Source organism: Amphiprion ocellaris, chromosome 19 (genome assembly GCF_022539595.1).
Source record: "Amphiprion ocellaris isolate individual 3 ecotype Okinawa chromosome 19, ASM2253959v1, whole genome shotgun sequence".
NCBI lineage: Eukaryota > Metazoa > Chordata > Actinopteri > Pomacentridae > Amphiprion > Amphiprion ocellaris.
The window spans coordinates 29,533,611-29,552,269 of record NC_072784.1 but is presented as its reverse complement, the minus strand read 5'-3'; the positions used below and the strand labels follow the sequence as shown (position 1 = coordinate 29,552,269).

The 18,659-nt window shown below is 35.3% G+C and overlaps 2 protein-coding genes across 2 annotated transcripts; both read left to right on the top strand.

The window, feature by feature from the left end:
• Positions 1-1,360: 1,360 nt before the first annotated feature.
• On the top strand, positions 1,361-6,462 carry LOC111578197 (methionine-R-sulfoxide reductase B1-A-like). Its single transcript, XM_023284849.3, has 4 exons — positions 1,361-1,513; positions 4,222-4,364; positions 4,760-4,874; positions 5,877-6,462. Exons 1-4 carry the CDS (start codon positions 1,459-1,461, stop codon positions 5,894-5,896), a joined length of 333 nt encoding a protein of 110 aa, XP_023140617.1. The 5' UTR covers positions 1,361-1,458; the 3' UTR covers positions 5,897-6,462.
• Positions 6,463-11,139: 4,677 nt separating this feature from the next.
• On the top strand, positions 11,140-17,389 carry LOC111578202 (methionine-R-sulfoxide reductase B1-A-like). Its single transcript, XM_055005421.1, has 4 exons — positions 11,140-11,293; positions 13,662-13,804; positions 14,200-14,314; positions 16,918-17,389. Exons 1-4 carry the CDS (start codon positions 11,239-11,241, stop codon positions 16,935-16,937), a joined length of 333 nt encoding a protein of 110 aa, XP_054861396.1. The 5' UTR covers positions 11,140-11,238; the 3' UTR covers positions 16,938-17,389.
• Positions 17,390-18,659: the final 1,270 nt, after the last annotated feature.

Below are 18,659 nucleotides of genomic sequence, written 5' to 3'. Positions count from 1 at the left end.
ACCACAGCAACCAAACTGCACAAAAAGCAAATACAACACAGTTTTCACAGTGATCTTATTGCAGAGGTATATCTTTAATCTAAAATACAAAAAAAGGTAATTTTGCATGGTTTAAAACGAGAATCAGATGCATTGTACATTTTAAGGACAGCACAAGAAATTTAATTTCTAATTGGTAAATTTAGGGATTATCTCTTTATTACATTTAGATTAATTCAAATTATAAGTTTATCCATGGACGTGTTCAATAGCAGCATAATATTATTTATAATAACTTTTTTTTAGGGTGTATTAATTAATCAGTTAGTGATAAAAGAAATTGAAGTCTAAGATATTAATAGAGTGGATGCCTTTAAGGTGTTGGAGGCCATAAAAAACAATCCAGAAAGTTATTAGGTTTATGATTATTTTCTATGATGTTTTCATTTTATCAATTAGTGCTGACTGAACAGAATAGAAATCTAAGATATTTATAAGAAATCAGTTCTATTTCTATTTATTTTGCATATAAGCAGCTGGAAGCCATTTAAAAGCAAAAAGCAACAACAAAAACTTATTAGATTTCTAAAAACTTTCTAGGATATATTGATTTTATCAGTAAATGATGATCAAACAAAATAAATGTCTTATATTTATACAAAATCAATTCTGTTTTTATGACTATTGCATTTAAGATGCCGGAGGCCATAAAAAACAAAGTTATAACCTTTATAATAATGTTTTAGGATGTATTCATTGATCAGTTGGTGATGATTAAACACAATAACATTAAGGTAACAAAAGATATAAATAGACAGTGGGTTCTAGTATTAATAATGCATATAAGCAGCTGGAAGCCATTAAAAACAAACAACAGCAATAAAAAAATATGAGATTTCTAATAACTTTCTAGGATATATTTACTCAATCAAATTTTGATGATTAAACAAAAGTCTTAGATATTAATAGAGTCGATTCTGCTTTTATTATTAGTGCATAAAAGATCTTGGAGGCCATATATATCTAAAAAAACCAACAAAAATGTATTACATATAATAAAATACAATACAATAACTTTCTAGAATGTATTTATTTAATTGATTATTAATAATGGACCACAATAGAAGTCTAATATGTTTCGATTCTATTTCAGTTCTATTGCATATAAGCAGCTGAAAGTCATTTAAAAGCAAAAATCAACAACAAAAAGTCATTACTTTTATATTAACTTTTTAGAATTTTATCAGTGACGACTGAACAAAATAAAAGTCTAAGATATTAATTACGTGTCAATTCTATTTCTATTTCATTGCATGTAAGCAGCTGGAAGTCATAAAGACAAAATATTGTTCATCAGTGCACACATGATCAAATACTAAAGGTCTTGACTTTGTATGGTTTTATTTTGAAAGTCAGACCGTTTCTGCCCGTCCGTAAACAAGGAGGCGGATTAAAGTGCTCAGAGTGACGGAAAGAAAGATGTCGTTCTGCTCATTCCGCAGTGGAGAGGTCTATAAAGACCATTTTAAACCAGGTACCTGCACGAATTCCACTTTTTCTACTCTGTTTGTAACGTTTTCGTCCCGGGTGTAGTTTGTTTGCAGCGGAAGTTGACGATAACCAGCTAGCTAACTGTTAGCTAACAGCTCTGCTAGCGGAGACAACTTTTCAAACTGCGGTGTAGGTCGAATTAAACTCCATGTAGGACAGAAAACCCTGTAGGACTCAGTCACTGTACATATTTCAACAAAAAAAACTAAAGAACTGGTTCTGAAAATAATGGAAAAAATACGTGTTGGCTTGTAAAATTTTGTAATCCGTGTTCAGGTTACTCAACAAGTTAGTTACACAACTGGATTTAGCTTTAAAAACGAGAAGCTGGACTTTTAATCATTTAAAAACACACAAATTTAACATTATTTATCCGAATTAAAACAGCACACGGTTGTTAATTCTGTTACAGTTTAAAGGGAACTCAATAAAACAACAAACAAAAGAAGCATGGAAACCTGATTACCTGTGTTAAAGTGTGAATAAGTCCTTTGAAATATTTCGTGTTCTTCTGTGGTGGAATATTTATTTATTTATTTATGCTACATTCACTAAATTATTTTTGAATTATTCTTAAACCCTTGAAGAAGAAAATGAGCCTCCGATATTGGCAGAAATAATGGAAAAACCTGGCAGCTGATGAACTTTTCTAACACAACTCAGTCACAAAACTGGATTTAAAAAACCCACCTATTCAGACGTGCCTTCGACTCCTAGGATCGTTTTATTCTCATGTTGCCCAAAATGCCTCATTTAAATGTTACTGATTCATCTGTGCTGCATTTTGGTTTGATGGCTTTTATGGTTTTATGGTTTTTATGGCTTTCATGGTTTTATGTTTTTTATGGTTTTGTGGTTTTGTAGTAACCAAATTGTATTGTTTTGCTTTATCATGCTGATGGAAAGCACTTTGGTCTTCTTTTATGTTGCTGTAAAGTGCTCTATAAATACATTGTGATTGATTGATTGATTGATTGATTGAACATTTCGAAACACAAATTTAACATTATTTATTCGAGTTAAAACTGTAAAACGTGGTGATTTCTTTTGCAGTTTAAAGGAAACTCACAACAAAAACGAACAAAAAATAAACAAGGAAACAGTACTTGTGTTAAAATATTAAAAACTCCTATGTTTAGATTGTTCTCCTTCTTCTGTGGTGGAATATTTATTCATTCATTTATTTATTTATGCTACATTCACTAAATTATTATACGGTAACTTGTTCTACCACCCTTGAAGAAGAAAATGAGCTGAACTGATGTTGGCAGAAATAATGGAAAAACCTGTCAGCTGATAAAGAGATTACACAACAACCCAACCACAAAACTGGATTCAGCTGAAACATTTAAAAACACACACCCTTTAACCCCTCAATACTACAAAACATCGTCATTTCTGTTGCAATTTAAAGGAAACCCCAATAAAAAACAAATAAAACAAGCATGGAAACATTAGTCAACACCTGCGTTAATATATTTATAAGTTCCGCATTAATAATGGACAAACTTGGCAGTTAGTAAACAGGTTACACAGCAACTCAGGCACAAAACTAGAAATGAGAAACTGGACTTTTATTTAAAGAAAACACTTTCTTAAAGCATAATAGTGTGCAAAGATTATGTATTATGATCAGAGCTGTTGTAGAGTATTAAAATGAGCCACATCATTGTTCATATTGTGCATTATCTTCTGTATTAATAATACTAATATTTTTTTGACTTCCGCCTGCACTGAAATATAAATTATTCCAACGTGCTTGAAAAAAAGAAAATGATCAGTCAGTGCTCATTTTCAGTTCACTTGTGGGTTTATTGGACACTCAAGAGCAGGAAAAGTTTGCCACAGAATGCAAAAACTTAAATAAAATTTTAAAAAAATTGTCTTCTCAAAGCTGTCTCAGACACTCCTCCTCAATACCACCTTCTGATTATTGACACTACTGTCCTTATTTTTGAAGGAAAAGCAGTTTTTTTTCAATAAAGATGACATTAAATGAATCAAAAATCCAGTCTAGACATTCTTAATGTGGTAAATTGATGATTAGAAAACCTTTGTGTCGGTCAACTTTAACTCATTTTTGAGCAACTTTAACTAATATAAAGCAACATTAGCTCCCTAGAACGACTTTAGCTAATTTAGAGCAACTTTAATATACAGCAACTTTCTTGAGTATGGAGCAACTTTAATTAATGTAGAACAACTTTAGCTTATTTTTGAGCAGCTTTAACATAATAAGAGCAACTTTAATTCATGTACACTTACTACCGTTCAAAAGTTTGGAGTCACTTAGAAATGTCCTTATTTTTGAAAGAAAAGCAGTTTTTTTCAAAGAGGATGCCATTAAATGAATGATAAATCCAGTGTAGACATTGTTAATGTGGTAAATGACTATTGTAGCTAGAAACAGCTGATTTTTAATGGAATATCTCCATAGGGGTACAGAGGAACATTTCCAGCAACCATCACTCCTGTGTTCTAATGCTACATTGTGTTAGCTAATGGTGTTGAAAGGCTCATTAATGATTAGAAAACCCTTGTGCAGTTATGTTAGCACATGGATAAAAGTGGGAGTTTTCATGGAAAACATGGAATTGTCTGAGTGACCCCAAACTTTTGAACAGTGCTATAGCTCCACATGCGTATTAAATATTGTGTTTTGATTGCATTTTCTCATTTTTTACTCTTTAGGGATTTACGTTTGCTCCAAGTGTGACCACCAACTGTTCTCCAGCCGCTCCAAGTACGAACATTCCTCACCCTGGCCAGCCTTCACAGAGACCATCCAGGAGGACAGTGTGTCCAAGCGTGAGGAGAGACGTGGAGCTTACAAGGTGTTGGTCTTTTATTGCATTGTTTTTAAGGATTTGCAGTATAAATGCACTTTTCTGCACAATTTTGCACCTGTATAATCAGTTTAAACTGATGACAAGTAAAAGGACAAACCTACATGTAGTGTCTTAGTAGGGTATTGGGTCACCATATAGCACCAAAACACCTTGACATTGATTCTTTACATCTCTAGAACTCTACTGGAGGGATGGATCACTATTCTCACAAAAGATATTCCCCCATTTAATGCTTTGATGATGATAATAAAGAACCCAGACTAAAAATGAGTTTTCCTTTAATTTGTCACCTGTCTGTATATCACCAACTATAATCCATTTAGGACTTGATATCTGTTGCTAAAAATCACTTGCAGAGTCACATGTATGCTTTCTTCCAGGTGCGTTGTGGGAAGTGTGGAAACGGACTGGGCCATGAGTTTGTGAACGACGGGCCTTCCAAAGGGCTGTCACGCTTCTGAATATTCAGCGACTCACTGAAGTTCGTCCCTAAAGGTACAAAACAATCAGATTTTATCCCAACACGAGGCTGTAGCTGCTGTTAGAGTGGTGATGTTTACTTTTGTGCTCTATGGATCCTAAAAATGTGTTTTTACCAACTTTACTGCATATATGATGTGTCCACTGAGAATAAAGAACCTAAAGTAGTAGTGCATCTTCCAGCAGGGTTGTTTTTTTCTTTAACTTTTGCATACTGGTAAATAGTAATGACCCTATTTAATATTAGTCTATTTATAATGTATAATCAGAGTATCTGACTTTAATAAATGGATAATTTATTAATGGTTGGCACAAAACAACAGAAGTGAAAGAGAGAACGACAAAAACGTCATCAACAGGTTCTGCTAACATTTTGTGGGACACGTTTGATGGATAATAATTATTAAAATATTATGTTGATTAAAAAATGTTCCTACAATAACAAGAGACATCAATGAAAAAATAATACCAAGAAAAGGAGATTTAAATGTCATTTTAACTGTTTTATTTGAGATTCAGTTTGGTCATCTGGACTGGTGGAACAAGAGAAAAATGGTATTTTAGGGGAACTCCAGACTTACTTGGTATTTTAAAAAATATTTTCAAACATTCTTTTCTCCTAGTTTTTTTTTAGATTTGGTCTGAGGATAAGAGCATTTACACAACAGCTGCATGTTTTAGTATTTTGTACATGGATTATTTGAAATTTGATGGGTGAAATGTCTTCCAGTTCTGGAGTACCCATGTAAAGGTTAAAAAATATTTTTTTTTCTTTAAAATGTAGTACAAAATAAGAGTGCAAATGTTCTACTACGGATATTCTACCACTATTTTTACATTTATATTTTTATGTGCACCTAAAAATAATAAGCAGAATTACATGTAGACACTTTATTTACATGGATATTCCACTTTTATATCATCACAGACAGTTAACATTGGAATCTAGGAGCAGATACCGTCTTCTAACTCAGCTGCAGACTGTAAATATTCTCTATTTAATCTCTGTCTCTACAGATAAGGTTGATGGACAGTAAGGTGAGCTGTCGGAGGGAAGTGCTGCAGGACTAGAGGTTTCTCTGCGCTGCTGGAGGTGTGGACAGTCGGTGAAGAGTTCTGGTGTAAAGCCCGGTCCGGGAGAACCAGAACCCTGATGAATGTTGACCTCACTGCACAGCAGCGACAGAGGACCAGCTTTAATATGCAACCATCTCAGACTCAGTAACTGCTTTCACCCCACTGATCACACAATCATTTGCTCATCAGTTTTATAAAAGTGGGATATTTCTTGGTACGAATAGACTTCTCATGATTCTGCAAACTACTGTTTTTCCTGCTTTAAACAACCTTCATGAAGCAAACAAACAAATACACTAGAGTGTCACTAACAGATTTTCCGATGATTACTCAGGATGTTTTTTTAACTCTATGGCTACAAGCTGCTGTGTTTGATGTACTTGCAACTGAAAATAAAGGGCTATATATATTACTTTCATGAAATTAAAACATACTGATGACATAGTGCTTTTGAAAATTATATTTTAAATGGATCGCAATAATTGAGATGCAAAGAAATCTAATAAATATATTTTAAATACAAAAATTCTGACATCTTATTATTAACTCCATTAACAACCGTTTCATTTAATATTTATTCTTTACTTCTCACAAATCATAGTTCAATAAAGGATCATTCCCTCATTTTTCATAAAAAAAAAAATGCATGTTAAAACTTTAAAAAGTGCATTGAAAAGACCTACATATACATTTAGATTTTTTTTCTTAATGAGACACCTCTTCTGCTCAGGGTGGGTTGCAAATCACCATTTTCATTTTATATGTTGATTACAGTTATTAACCCAAACAGAAGAAGTTTCATACTGAAAAAAATACTTTTAACATTTTTTTTAGGTGTTTTCACTTTAAAATTGGTCAATTTCACTCACGACATACAGGAGGGTTAAAAGCTTTTTATGTTAATATAATATGCAATAATATTTAATAATTTCTTAGTAATATAATAATAGATTCAATAATATAATGTATATAATATATGTATATATTTTTAGTCTGTTTATTGCCTCATATAGTTTATTTTTAATGCAGCTATGTGGAGAGTGCTAAACTGATTTTCACTGGGGTTTTATGTAACAGTGACAATAAAAACCTGTTCTATTCTTCTATTCTGTATCAACCAAAGTGTCAAATCTTCATCTTAAAGGTAACTAAAGCTGTCAGATGCATGTAGTGGCATAAAAAATATGTTTCCTTCCGAGAAATGTTGCTTTCGAAGTCTAAAGTAGCATAAAATTCTCAAGTAAGCGCTTTAAAAGTGGTATTTGTGTGCAGTTCTTGGGTAAATGAAGTTTCCACCTGAGGTTTTGCCACCAGATGGAAGCAGTGGGTTCAGAGTTACACAAGAGCAACAGTTGGTGACACCTGATCTGGACTCGCAGGGTTTTTTCTGGCTAAAGCCAGGTGACTCTCTGTAAACATCTAAAGTAAGTAAAGAGTTTTCTGACACCTGACATGGATGAAATGTCATTTTGCTCCTTTTCTGGTGGGGAAGAGTACAAGAATCACTTCCAGCCTGGTGAGTGGGAAACAAAGTGTTCAGCTGCATGTGAAGATAAGAGTGCAATGAAAATAAATGTCTTTTTTTTTCTTCAGGTATGAAGAAAAAATAACTCGTGTCCACATTCAGAACACACATAAATATGTGTGTTCTGAATGTGGACACGAGTTATTTTCTAGCAAATCGAAGTTTGAGCACTCTTCTCCTTGGCCGGCCTTCTCAGAGACGATCCACGAGGACAGCGTGTCCAAACAGCCTGAAGCATGGGGACCCCTAAAGGTAGATTACTGCACTGGTTCTGGGATTAATCATGATCTGTAGATGCTGAGATATGATGGTTTATCTTTAGGTTTGTTGTGGGAAGTGTGGCAACGGATTGGGCCACGAGTTCTTGTACGACGGGCCGAGAGAGGGGCTGTCACGCTTCTGAATCTTCAGCAGCTCACTGAAGTTCATCCCTAAAGGTGATTCCTGCTATTTACCCATACAGGACAGGACAGGACAGGACACAGCTGAGGAATTACACCTTTATTATCCACTGTTTCCCTCCACAGAAGAGGCTGGTGGACAGAAAGGTGAGCAGTAAAAGAGGAACATGTTTGCTGAAGGTGCACACAGTGAATGAAGTGTTCGAGGACAAAGCCTGATGGATCTCCTGGACGCTGATGGACGGTGGGCGCATTAAACAGCAAGGAAAGAAAGGGTTTTTGGTTTAAATCGTGAGTCTAAAGACGGAAATAAAATCAGCAACTTTGCAGGTTTAGTTTAATAAGTTAATGTGTCAGTAGAATTAGATTTTCTTAGTTGTACACACTTTCTGAGCTGCAGTGCAAATTAGATGCACCTAAGACAGTAGAGTACTAAGACAAGAAATGCAGTTTAGCATCTAACTAGAGGGGTAAAAGCAGCAGTATTTACCTTTTGTAATGTATAGTATAAACAACAGTTTACAGTGCAGACAGAGATCTATGAATATGACATGAATATACAGATATATAGATTCAATATAAAATAGATCATTTTAATCTACAGGTGGAGATAAGTAGCAGTATGTGGAGTATAAACAGTACAGATGATATAAACCAGGGGTGTCAAACTCATTTTAGTTCAGGGGCAACATTCACGCCAATTTGATCTGAAGTGACCAGTACAATCATAGCATAATAACCTATAAATAACCACAACTCCACATTTTTCTTTTGTTTTAGTCCAAAAATATTCACGTTCAAGGAATTATCTTTTTTGCAAAACATTATGAACAACCTGAAATTTCTTAAGAGAAATAAGTTTAATTTCAACAATATTATGCCTCAGTTTATCATTTACACATTACAACTTCCAGAGCAGAGTGTCTACAAAGGAACACAACATTTAGTCTCAGGTATCTGGAACTGAATGATATAGTGTTTTACTTTATGATCAAAATGACAAAAGTCAGACAAAAAAGACCAAAAACAACAAAAACAAGACACAATATTGCAAAAATGAGAACAACAAAAAGAACAAATGACACAAGCGAGACAAAAAACAACGAATAAAGCAAAACACAGAATGACACAAGACAAAAAACACAAGCGAGACATAGAGGAAACACAAAACAACAAAAACAAGAAACAAAATGACAAAAACATGAGACAAACGACAAAAGTCTGTCAAAAAACAAGACAAAAAAAAGACAAAATATTTAAAAAATGAGACAAAATGACAAAAGAACAATGAACAATCTAGTATTTTACTTTGTGATCAAAACAACTTGTCATGGTCTAGAAATTATTTTAAAATTATAGTTTTACAAATGCACAATCTGCAATTAATGTCTTCTCTGTAATTTTTACACTTTACAAAGTCGTCCTGCGATTGGACCCTCTGGCGGGCTGCTTTTGGCCCGCAGGCCGCATGTTTGACACCCCTGATATAAACTGTATAAACATTTTAATGCTACGAGATATATGCAGTATTTATACAATATAAACTGTATAAACAATCTTGGGATACGAGATGTAGCATGTATGCAGTATGTGTAAATATATATTTAAATTCACCTATGAAATGTAAACATAGTGGAGAGCAGACTTTGTCCTTCTTCAAATGTGTAATTACACAATTCCATCAGTGGATGGGGCTATAGACTCTGAAAATATCCCACAAAAAACTGCTTTATAACTCACCAGACTGTATGTGGACATAAAGTATTTTTTTTTCTCGGTGCAGAAAGCGAAGATCTACAGACAGTTTTTAAGGTTAGAATTTTAGAATCCAACCAATCACAAAACACCATCAGGAGGCTTCTGATCAGCCCAAAATTCATTCTGCGGCACAAAAACGACCCCAAAACCACAGAATGATCTTCAGTTACAGGCAGAACAAGGAGTCCTGCAGCAGATTTGGTATTACCAAATAATTAATTAATTAATATAATTAGTGCTGACTGAACAGAATAAAAATCTAAGATATTTATAAGAAATCAGTTCTATTTTTATTTATTTTGCATATAAGCAGCTGGAAGCCATTTAAAAGCAAAAAGCAACAACTAGGATATATTGATTTTATCAATAAATGATGATCAAACAAAATAAATGTCTTATATTTATACAGAATCAATTCTATTTTTATTACTATTGCATTTAAGATGCCGGAGGCCATAAAAAACAAAGTTATAACCTTTATAATAACATTTTAGGATGTATTCATTGATCAACTGGTGATAATTAAACACAATAACATTAAGGTAACAAAAGATATAAATAGACAGTCGGTTCTAGTATTATTAATAATGCATATATGCAGCTAGAAGCCATTAAAAACAAACAACAGCAACAAAAAATATGACATTTGTAATAACTTTCTAAGATATATTTACTTAATCGAATTGTGATGATTAAACAAAAGTCTTAGATATTAATAGAGAGTCGATTCTGCTTTTATTATTAGTACATAAAAGATCTTGGAGGCCATATATATCTAAAAAAAAAAAAACAACAAAAATGTATTACATATAATACAATACAATACAATAACTTTCTATAATGTATTTATTTAATTGATTATTAATGATGGACCACAATAGAAGTCTAATATGTTTGGATTCTATTTCAGTTCTATTGTATATAAGCAGGGCTGCACAGTGGCGTAGTGGTTAGCACTTTCGCCTTGCAGCAAGAAGGTCCCTGGTTCGCGTCCCGGCTTTCCCGGGGTCTTTCTGCATGGAGTTTGCATGTTCTCCCTGTGCATGCGTGGGTTTTCTCCGGGTACTCCGGCTTCCTCCCACAGTCCAAAAATATGCTGAGGTTAATTGATTATTCTAAATTGCCCGTAGGTGTGAATGTGTGAGTGATTGTTTGTCTTTGTATGTGGCCCTGCGACAGACTGGCGACCTGTCTAGGGTGTCCCCTGCCTTCACCTGAGTCAGCTGGGATAGGCTCCAGCCCCCCCCCCCCATGACCCTAGTGAGGATTAAGCGGTGTATAGATAATGGATGGATGGATGTATATAAGCAGCTGAAAGTCATTTAAAAGCAAAAAACAACAACAAAAAGTCATTACTTTTATATTAACTTTTTAGAATTTTATCAGTGACGACTGAACAAAATAAAAGTTTAAGATATTAACTACGCGTCAATTCTATTTCTATTTCATTGCATGTAAGCAGCTGGAAGTCATAAAGACAAAATATTGTTCATCAGTGCACACGTGATCAAATCCTAAAGGGCTTGACTTTGTGTGGTTTTATTTTGAAAGTCAGACCGTTTCTGCCCATCCTTAAACAAGGAGGCGGATTAAAGTGCTCAGAGTGACGGAAAGAAAGATGTCGTTCTGCTCATTCCGCAATGGAGAGGTCTATAAAGACCATTTTAAACCAGGTACCTGCACGAATTCCACTTTTTCTACTCTGTTTGTAACGTTTTCGTCCCGGGTGTAGTTTGTTTGCAGCGGAAGTTGACGATAACCAGCTAGCTAACTGTTAGCTAACAGCTCTGCTAGCGGAGACAACTTTTCAAACTGCGGTGTAGGTCGAATTAAACTCCATGTAGGACAGAAAACCCTGTAGGAATCAGTCACTGTACATATTTCAACAAAAAAACTAAAGAACTGGTTCTGAAAATAATGGAAAAAATACGTGTTGGCTTGTAAAGTTTTGTAATCCGTGTTCAGGTTACTCAACAAGTTAGTTACAAAACTGGATTTAGCTTTAAAAACGAGAAGCTGGACTTTTAATCATTTAAAAACACACAAATTTAACATTATTTATCCGAATTAAAACAGTACACGGTTGTTAATTCTGTTACAGTTTAAAGGGAACTCAATAAAACAACAAACAAAAGAAGCATGGAAACCTGATTACCTGTGTTAAAGTGTGAATAAGTCCTTTGAGATATTTCGTGTTCTTCTGTGGTGGAATATTTATTTATTTATTTATGCTACATTCACTAAATTATTTTTGAATTATTCTTAAACCCTTGAAGAAGAAAATGAGCCTCCGACATTGGCAGAAATAATGGAAAAACCTGTCAGCTGATGAACTTTTCTAACACAACTCAGTCACAAAACTGGATTTAAAAAACCCACCTGTTCAGACGTGCCTTCGACTCCTAGGATCGTTTTATTCTCATGTTGCCCAAAATGCCTCATTTAAATGTTACTGATTCATCTGTGCTGCATTTTGGTTTGATGGCTTTTATGGTTTTATGGTTTTTATGGCTTTCATGGTTTTATGTTTTTTATGGTTTTGTGGTTTTGTAGTAACCAAATTGTATTGTTTTGCTTTATCATGCTGATGGAAAGCACTTTGGTCTTCTTTTATGTTGCTGTAAAGTGCTCTATAAATAAATTGTGATTGATTGATTGAACATTTCGAAACACACAAATTTAACATTATTTATTCGAGTTAAAACTATAAAACGTGGTGATTTCTTTTGCAGTTTAAAGGAAACTCACAACAAAAACAAACAAAAAATAAAAGCATGATCCCAACAAGGAAACATTACTTGTGTTAAAAACTCCTATGTTTAGATTGTTCTCCTTCTTCTGTGGTGGAATATTTATTCATTCATTCATTCATTCATTTATTTATTTATGCCACATTCACTAAATTATTATACGGTAACTTGTTCTACCACCCTTGAAGAAGAAAAGGTGCCAAACTGATGTTGGCAGAAATAATGGAAAAACCTGTCAGCTGATAAACAGGTTACACAACAACCAACCACAAAACTGGATTCAGCTGAAACATTTAAAAACACACACCCTTTAACCCCTCAATACTACAAAACATCGTCATTTCTGTTGCAATTTAAAGGAAACCCCAATAAAAAACAAATAAAACAAGCATGGAAACATTAGTCAACACCTGCGTTAATATATTTATAAGTTCCGCATTAATAATGGAAAAACTTGGCAGCTAGTAAACAGGTTACACAGCAACTCAGGCACAAAACTAGAAATGAGAAACTGGACTTTTATTTAAAAAAAAAAAAAAAAAAACTTTCTTAAAGCATAATAGTGTGCAAAGATTATGTATTATGATCAGAGCTGTTGTAGAGTATTAAAATGAGCCACATCATTGTTCATATTGTGCATTATCTTCTGTATTAATAATACTAATATTTTTTTGACTTCCGCCTGCACTGAAATATAAATTATTCCAACGTGCTTGAAAAAAGAAAATGATCAGTCAGTGCTCATTTTCAGTTCACTTGTGGGTTTATTGGACACTCAAGAGCAGGAAAAGTTTGCCACAGAATGCAAAAACTTAAATAAAATTTTTTAAAAATTGTCTTCTCAAAGCTGTCTCAGACACTCCTCCTCAATACCACCTTCTGATTATTGACACTACTGTCCTTATTTTTGAAGGAAAAGCATTTTTTTTCAAAGAGGATGCCATTAAATGAATGATAAATCCAGTGTAGACATTGTTAATGTGGTAAATGACTATTGTAGCTGGAAACAGCTGATTTTTAATGGAATATCTCCATAGAGGTACAGAGGAACATTTCCAGCAACCATCACTCCTGTGTTCTAATGCTACATTGTGTTAGCTAATGGTGTTGAAAGGCTCATTGATGATTAGAAAACCCTTGTGCAGTTATGTTAGCACATGGATAAAAGTGGGGGTTTTCATGGAAAACATGGAATTGTCTGAGTGACCCCAAACTTTTGAACAGTGCTATAGCTCCACATGCGTATTAAATATTGTGTTTTGATTGCATTTTCTCATTTTTTACTCTTTAGGGATTTACGTTTGCTCCAAGTGTGACCACCAACTGTTCTCCAGCCGCTCCAAGTACGAACATTCCTCACCCTGGCCAGCCTTCACAGAGACCATCCAGGAGGACAGTGTGTCCAAGCGTGAGGAGAGACCTGGAGCTTACAAGGTGTTGGTCTTTTATTGCATTGTTTTTAAGGATTTGCAGTATAAATGCACTTTTCTGCACAATTTTGCACCTGTATAATCAGTTTAACCTGATGACGAGTAAAAGGACAAACGTACATATAGTGTCTTAGTAACGTATTGGGTCACCATATAGCACCAAAACACCTTGACATTGATTCTTTACATCTCTAGAACTCTACTGGAGGGATGGATCACTATTCTCACAAAAGATATTCCCCCATTTAATGCTTTGATGATGATAATAAAGAACCCAGACTAAAAATGAGTTTTCCTTTAATTTGTCACCTGTCTGTATATCACCAACTATAATCCATTTAGGACTTGATATCTGTTGCTAAAAATCACTTGCAGAGTCACATGTATGCTTTCTTCCAGGTGCGTTGTGGGAAGTGTGGAAACGGACTGGGCCATGAGTTTGTGAACGACGGGCCTTCCAAAGGGCTGTCACGCTTCTGAATATCCAGTGACTCACTGAAGTTCGTCCCTAAAGGTACAAAACAATCAGATTTTATCCCAACACGAGGCTGTAGCTGCTGTTAGAGTGGTGATGTTTACTTTTGTGCTCTATGGATCCTAAAAATGTGTTTTTACCAACTTTACTGCATATATGATGTGTCCACTGAGAATAAAGAACCTAAAGTAGTAGTGCATCTTCCAGCAGGGTTGTTTTTTTCTTTAACTTTTGCATACTGTTAAATAGTAATGACCCTATTTAATATTAGTCTATTTATAATAATAATAATAATAATAATAATAATAATAATAATAATAATAATAATAAATTTTATTTATAAAGCGCTTTTCCAAAAGCTCAAAGACGCTGTACATAAAATACAATAAGATAGAACAAAACAGATAATTAAAATCAGTAGATAGTAAACAAGTTCAAGATAAAATACAGAATCACTTAAGGAAAGCAGATCTAAAAAGGTGAGTCTTTAAAAGGGATTTAAATGTGGTGAGGTTGGTGCAGTCACGGAGGGCATGGGGGAGTGAGTTCCAGAGTGTGGGGGCGGCAATGGCGAAGGCTCTGTCCCCCCAATGTCGCCGGCTGGTCCTGTGCGGGATGGAAAGGAGGTTTGTGTGGGAGGAACGGAGATTCCTGGGGGGGGTGTAGGGGAGGAGCAAATCGGTAAGGTAAGAGGGGGCTAGATTATGGATGGACTTGAAGGTGAGGAGAAGCAGTTTGTACTGGATGCGGTGTGAAATGGGGAGCCAATGGAGGTTCCGCAGGACGGGTGTGATATGGTCGTGAGAACAGGTTCGGGTGAGGAGTCGGGCAGCAGAGTTTTGAATGAGTTGAAGTTTATTGAGAACTTTGGAGGTGGAGCCGAAGAGAACGCTATTGCAGTAGTCAAGGCGGGAAGTGACGAAGGCATGAATGAGGGTTTCAGCGGCTGAGAAGGAGAGGAAGGGGCGGAGACGGGCGACGTTGCGGAGATGGAAATAGGCAGTTTTGGTGATCTGATTAATGTGGGGTTCAAAAGTGAGGTTGCTGTCAAATATCACACCGAGGTTGCGGATGTGAGCAGAAGGAGATAGGGTGGTGTTATCAATAGTAATGGGGGGGGTGGGGAAATGGTGTGAGTGATTTAGGTCCAATAAGGATGAGATCAGTCTTGTCACAGTTTAGCAGGAGAAAATTTTTCCTCATCCAGGATTTAATGTCGGCCAGGCAGCTGGAGAGAGAGGGGAGGGTGGTGGTGGCGGTGGTGTTGGTGGAGATGTAGAGTTGGATATCGTCGGCGTAGCAATGGAAGTGTAGGTTGTGGCGGCGGATGATGTTGCCGAGGGGGAGGAGGTACAGGATAAAGAGGAGGGGGCCAAGTACTGATCCTTGAGGGACACCATGGGACAGGGGGGCGGTGGGTGATGTGCAGTTGTTGACCTTGATGAATTGTTGTCGATTAGTGAGATATGATGTGAACCAGGTGAGGGCAGTGCCGGTGATGTTAATGGAGGATTGAAGGCGGGACGGGAGGATGGAGTGATTGATTGTGTCAAATGCTGCAGAGAGGTCGAGAAGAATGAGGATGGTGACTTGTCCAGAGTCTGAGGAGAGGAGGAGATCATTGGTGACCTTGAGGAGAGCAGTTTCAGTGCTGTGATGAGAGCGGAATCCGGATTGAAAGGTTTCATACAGGTTGTTGGAGGTGAGGTGAGTTTTCAACTGGGCAGCGACGACACGTTCTAATGTTTTGGATATGAAGGGGAGATTGGAGATGGGCCGGAAGTTGTGAGGGGAGGTTGGATCCAAACCAGGTTTTTTGAGGATGGGGGAGACAGAGGCGAGCTTGAGGGGTGAGGGGACACAGCCACTACTTTATAATGTATAATCAGAGTATCTGACTTTAATAAATGGATAATTTATTAATGGTTGGCACAAAACAACAGAAGTGAAACAGAGAATGACAAAAACGTCATCAACAGGTTCTGCTAACATTTTGTGGGACACGTTTGATGGATAATAATTATTATTAAAATATTATGTTGATTACAAAAATGTTCCTACAATAACAAGAGACATCAATGAAAAAATAATACCAAGAAAAGGAGATTTAAATTTCATTTTAACTGTTTTATTTGAGATTCAGTTTGGTCATCTGGACTGGTGGAACAAGAGAAAAATGGTATTTTAGGGGAACTCCAGACGTACTTGGTATTTTAAAAAATATTTTCAAACATTCTTTTCTCCTAGTTTTTTTTTTAGATTTGGTCTGAGGATAAGAGCATTTACACAACAACTGCATGTTTTAGTATTTTGTACATGGATTATTTGAAATTTGATGGGTGAAATATCTTCCAGTTCTGGAGTACCCATGTAAAGGTTAAAAAATATTTTTTTTTCTTTAAAATGTAGTACAAAATAAGAGTGCAAATGTTCTACTACGGATATTCTACCACTATTTTTACATTTATATTTTTATGTGCACCTAAAAATAATAAGCAGAATTACATGTAGACACTTTATTTCCATGGATATTCCACTTTTATATCATCACAGACAGTTAACATTGGAATCTAGGAGCAGATACCGTCTTCTAACTCAGCTGCAGACTGTAAATATTCTCTATTTAATCTCTGTCTCTACAGATAAGGTTGATGGACAGTAAGGTGAGCTGTCGGAGGGAAGTGCTGCAGGACTAGAGGTTTCTCTGTGCTGCTGGAGGTGTGGACAGTCAGTGAAGAGTTCTGGTGTAAAGCCCGGTCTGGGAGAACCAGAACCCTGATGAATGTTGACCTCACTGCACAGCAGCGACAGAGGACCAGCTTTAATATGCAACCATCTCAGACTCAGTAACTGCTTTCACCCCACTGATCACACAATCATTTGCTCATCAGTTTTATAAAAGTGGGATATTTCTTGGTACGAATAGACTTCTCATGATTCTGCAAACTACTGTTTTTCCTGCTTTAAACAACCTTCATGAAGCAAACAAACAAATACACTAGAGTGTCACTAACAGATTTTCCGATGATTACTCAGGATGTTTTTTTAACTCTATGGCTACAAGCTGCTGTGTTTGATGTACTTGCAACTGAAAATAAAGGGCTATATCTGTGACTTCTTTATATATTTTGATAATTACCTGATGTTTTCATATATTAAGTTTTATAAATGTTGTCGCTGTTGTACAGTGTTGTACACTATGAAATCAGTGGTTGGAGAAGGATTCAGGTGTTTTATTTGAGTAAAAATACTAATACAGCGATGTAAAAAGATACTCCTTTACAAGTAAAAGTTGTACATGAAAATTCTACTTGAGTAAAAATACACAAATATTAGCAGCAAAATGTAGTTAAAGTAGAAGTACTGGTTTGGATATATTATTGTACATGACACAGATTATTAATAGTGAGGCATCAGTGGTTTTAAGTACTTCATAGAAAGTTTTATACACAAAAAGCAGATAAATCTTGTTGGGTGATTATTTGGAGAGGATGCTCAAATCAAGTTTCAATTTTTGCACTTTTTCCTTCATCTTCTATTTTTGACAACATTTTAGATCATAAATGTGAACATTTGTTAAAATTAATGTGAGACGTTTTAAGGGAAGAATCACTGTTGAACTCTGGAACATCTGAAATTTGACCTGGACTCCACACAGCTTTTTGTAAGACACCAAAAGATTGCAAAAATTGGTTTAATCTTTTACTGTGCCGTATTTGAACCCTCCTGTTATGTTCATTTATTTAATTTTTTTTAGGTGTTTTCACTTTAAAATTGGTCAATTTCACTCACGACATACAGGAGGGTTAAAAGCTTTTTATGTTAATATAATATGCAATAATATTTAATAATTTCTTAGTAATATAATAATAGATTCAATAATATAATGTATATAATATATGTATATATTTTTAGTCTGTTTATTGCCTCATATAGTTTATTTTTAATGCAGCTATGTGGAGAGTGCTAAACTGATTTTCACTGGGGTTTTATGTAACAGTGACAATAAAAACCTGTTCTATTCTTCTATTCTGTATCAACCAAAGTGTCAAATCTTCATCTTAAAGGTAACTAAAGCTGTCAGATGCATGTAGTGGCATAAAAAATATGTTTCCTTCCGAAAAATGGTGCTTTCGAAGTCTAAAGTAGCATAAAATTCTCAAGTAAGCACTTTAAAAGTGGTATTTGTGTGCAGTTCTTGGGTAAATGAAGTTTCCACCTGAGGTTTTGCCACCAGATGGAAGCAGTGGGTTCAGAGTTACACAAGAGCAACAGTTGGTGACACCTGATCTGGACTCGCAGGGTTTTTTCTGGCTAAAGCCAGGTGACTCTCTGTAAACATCTAAAGTAAGTAAAGAGTTTTCTGACACCTGACATGGATGAA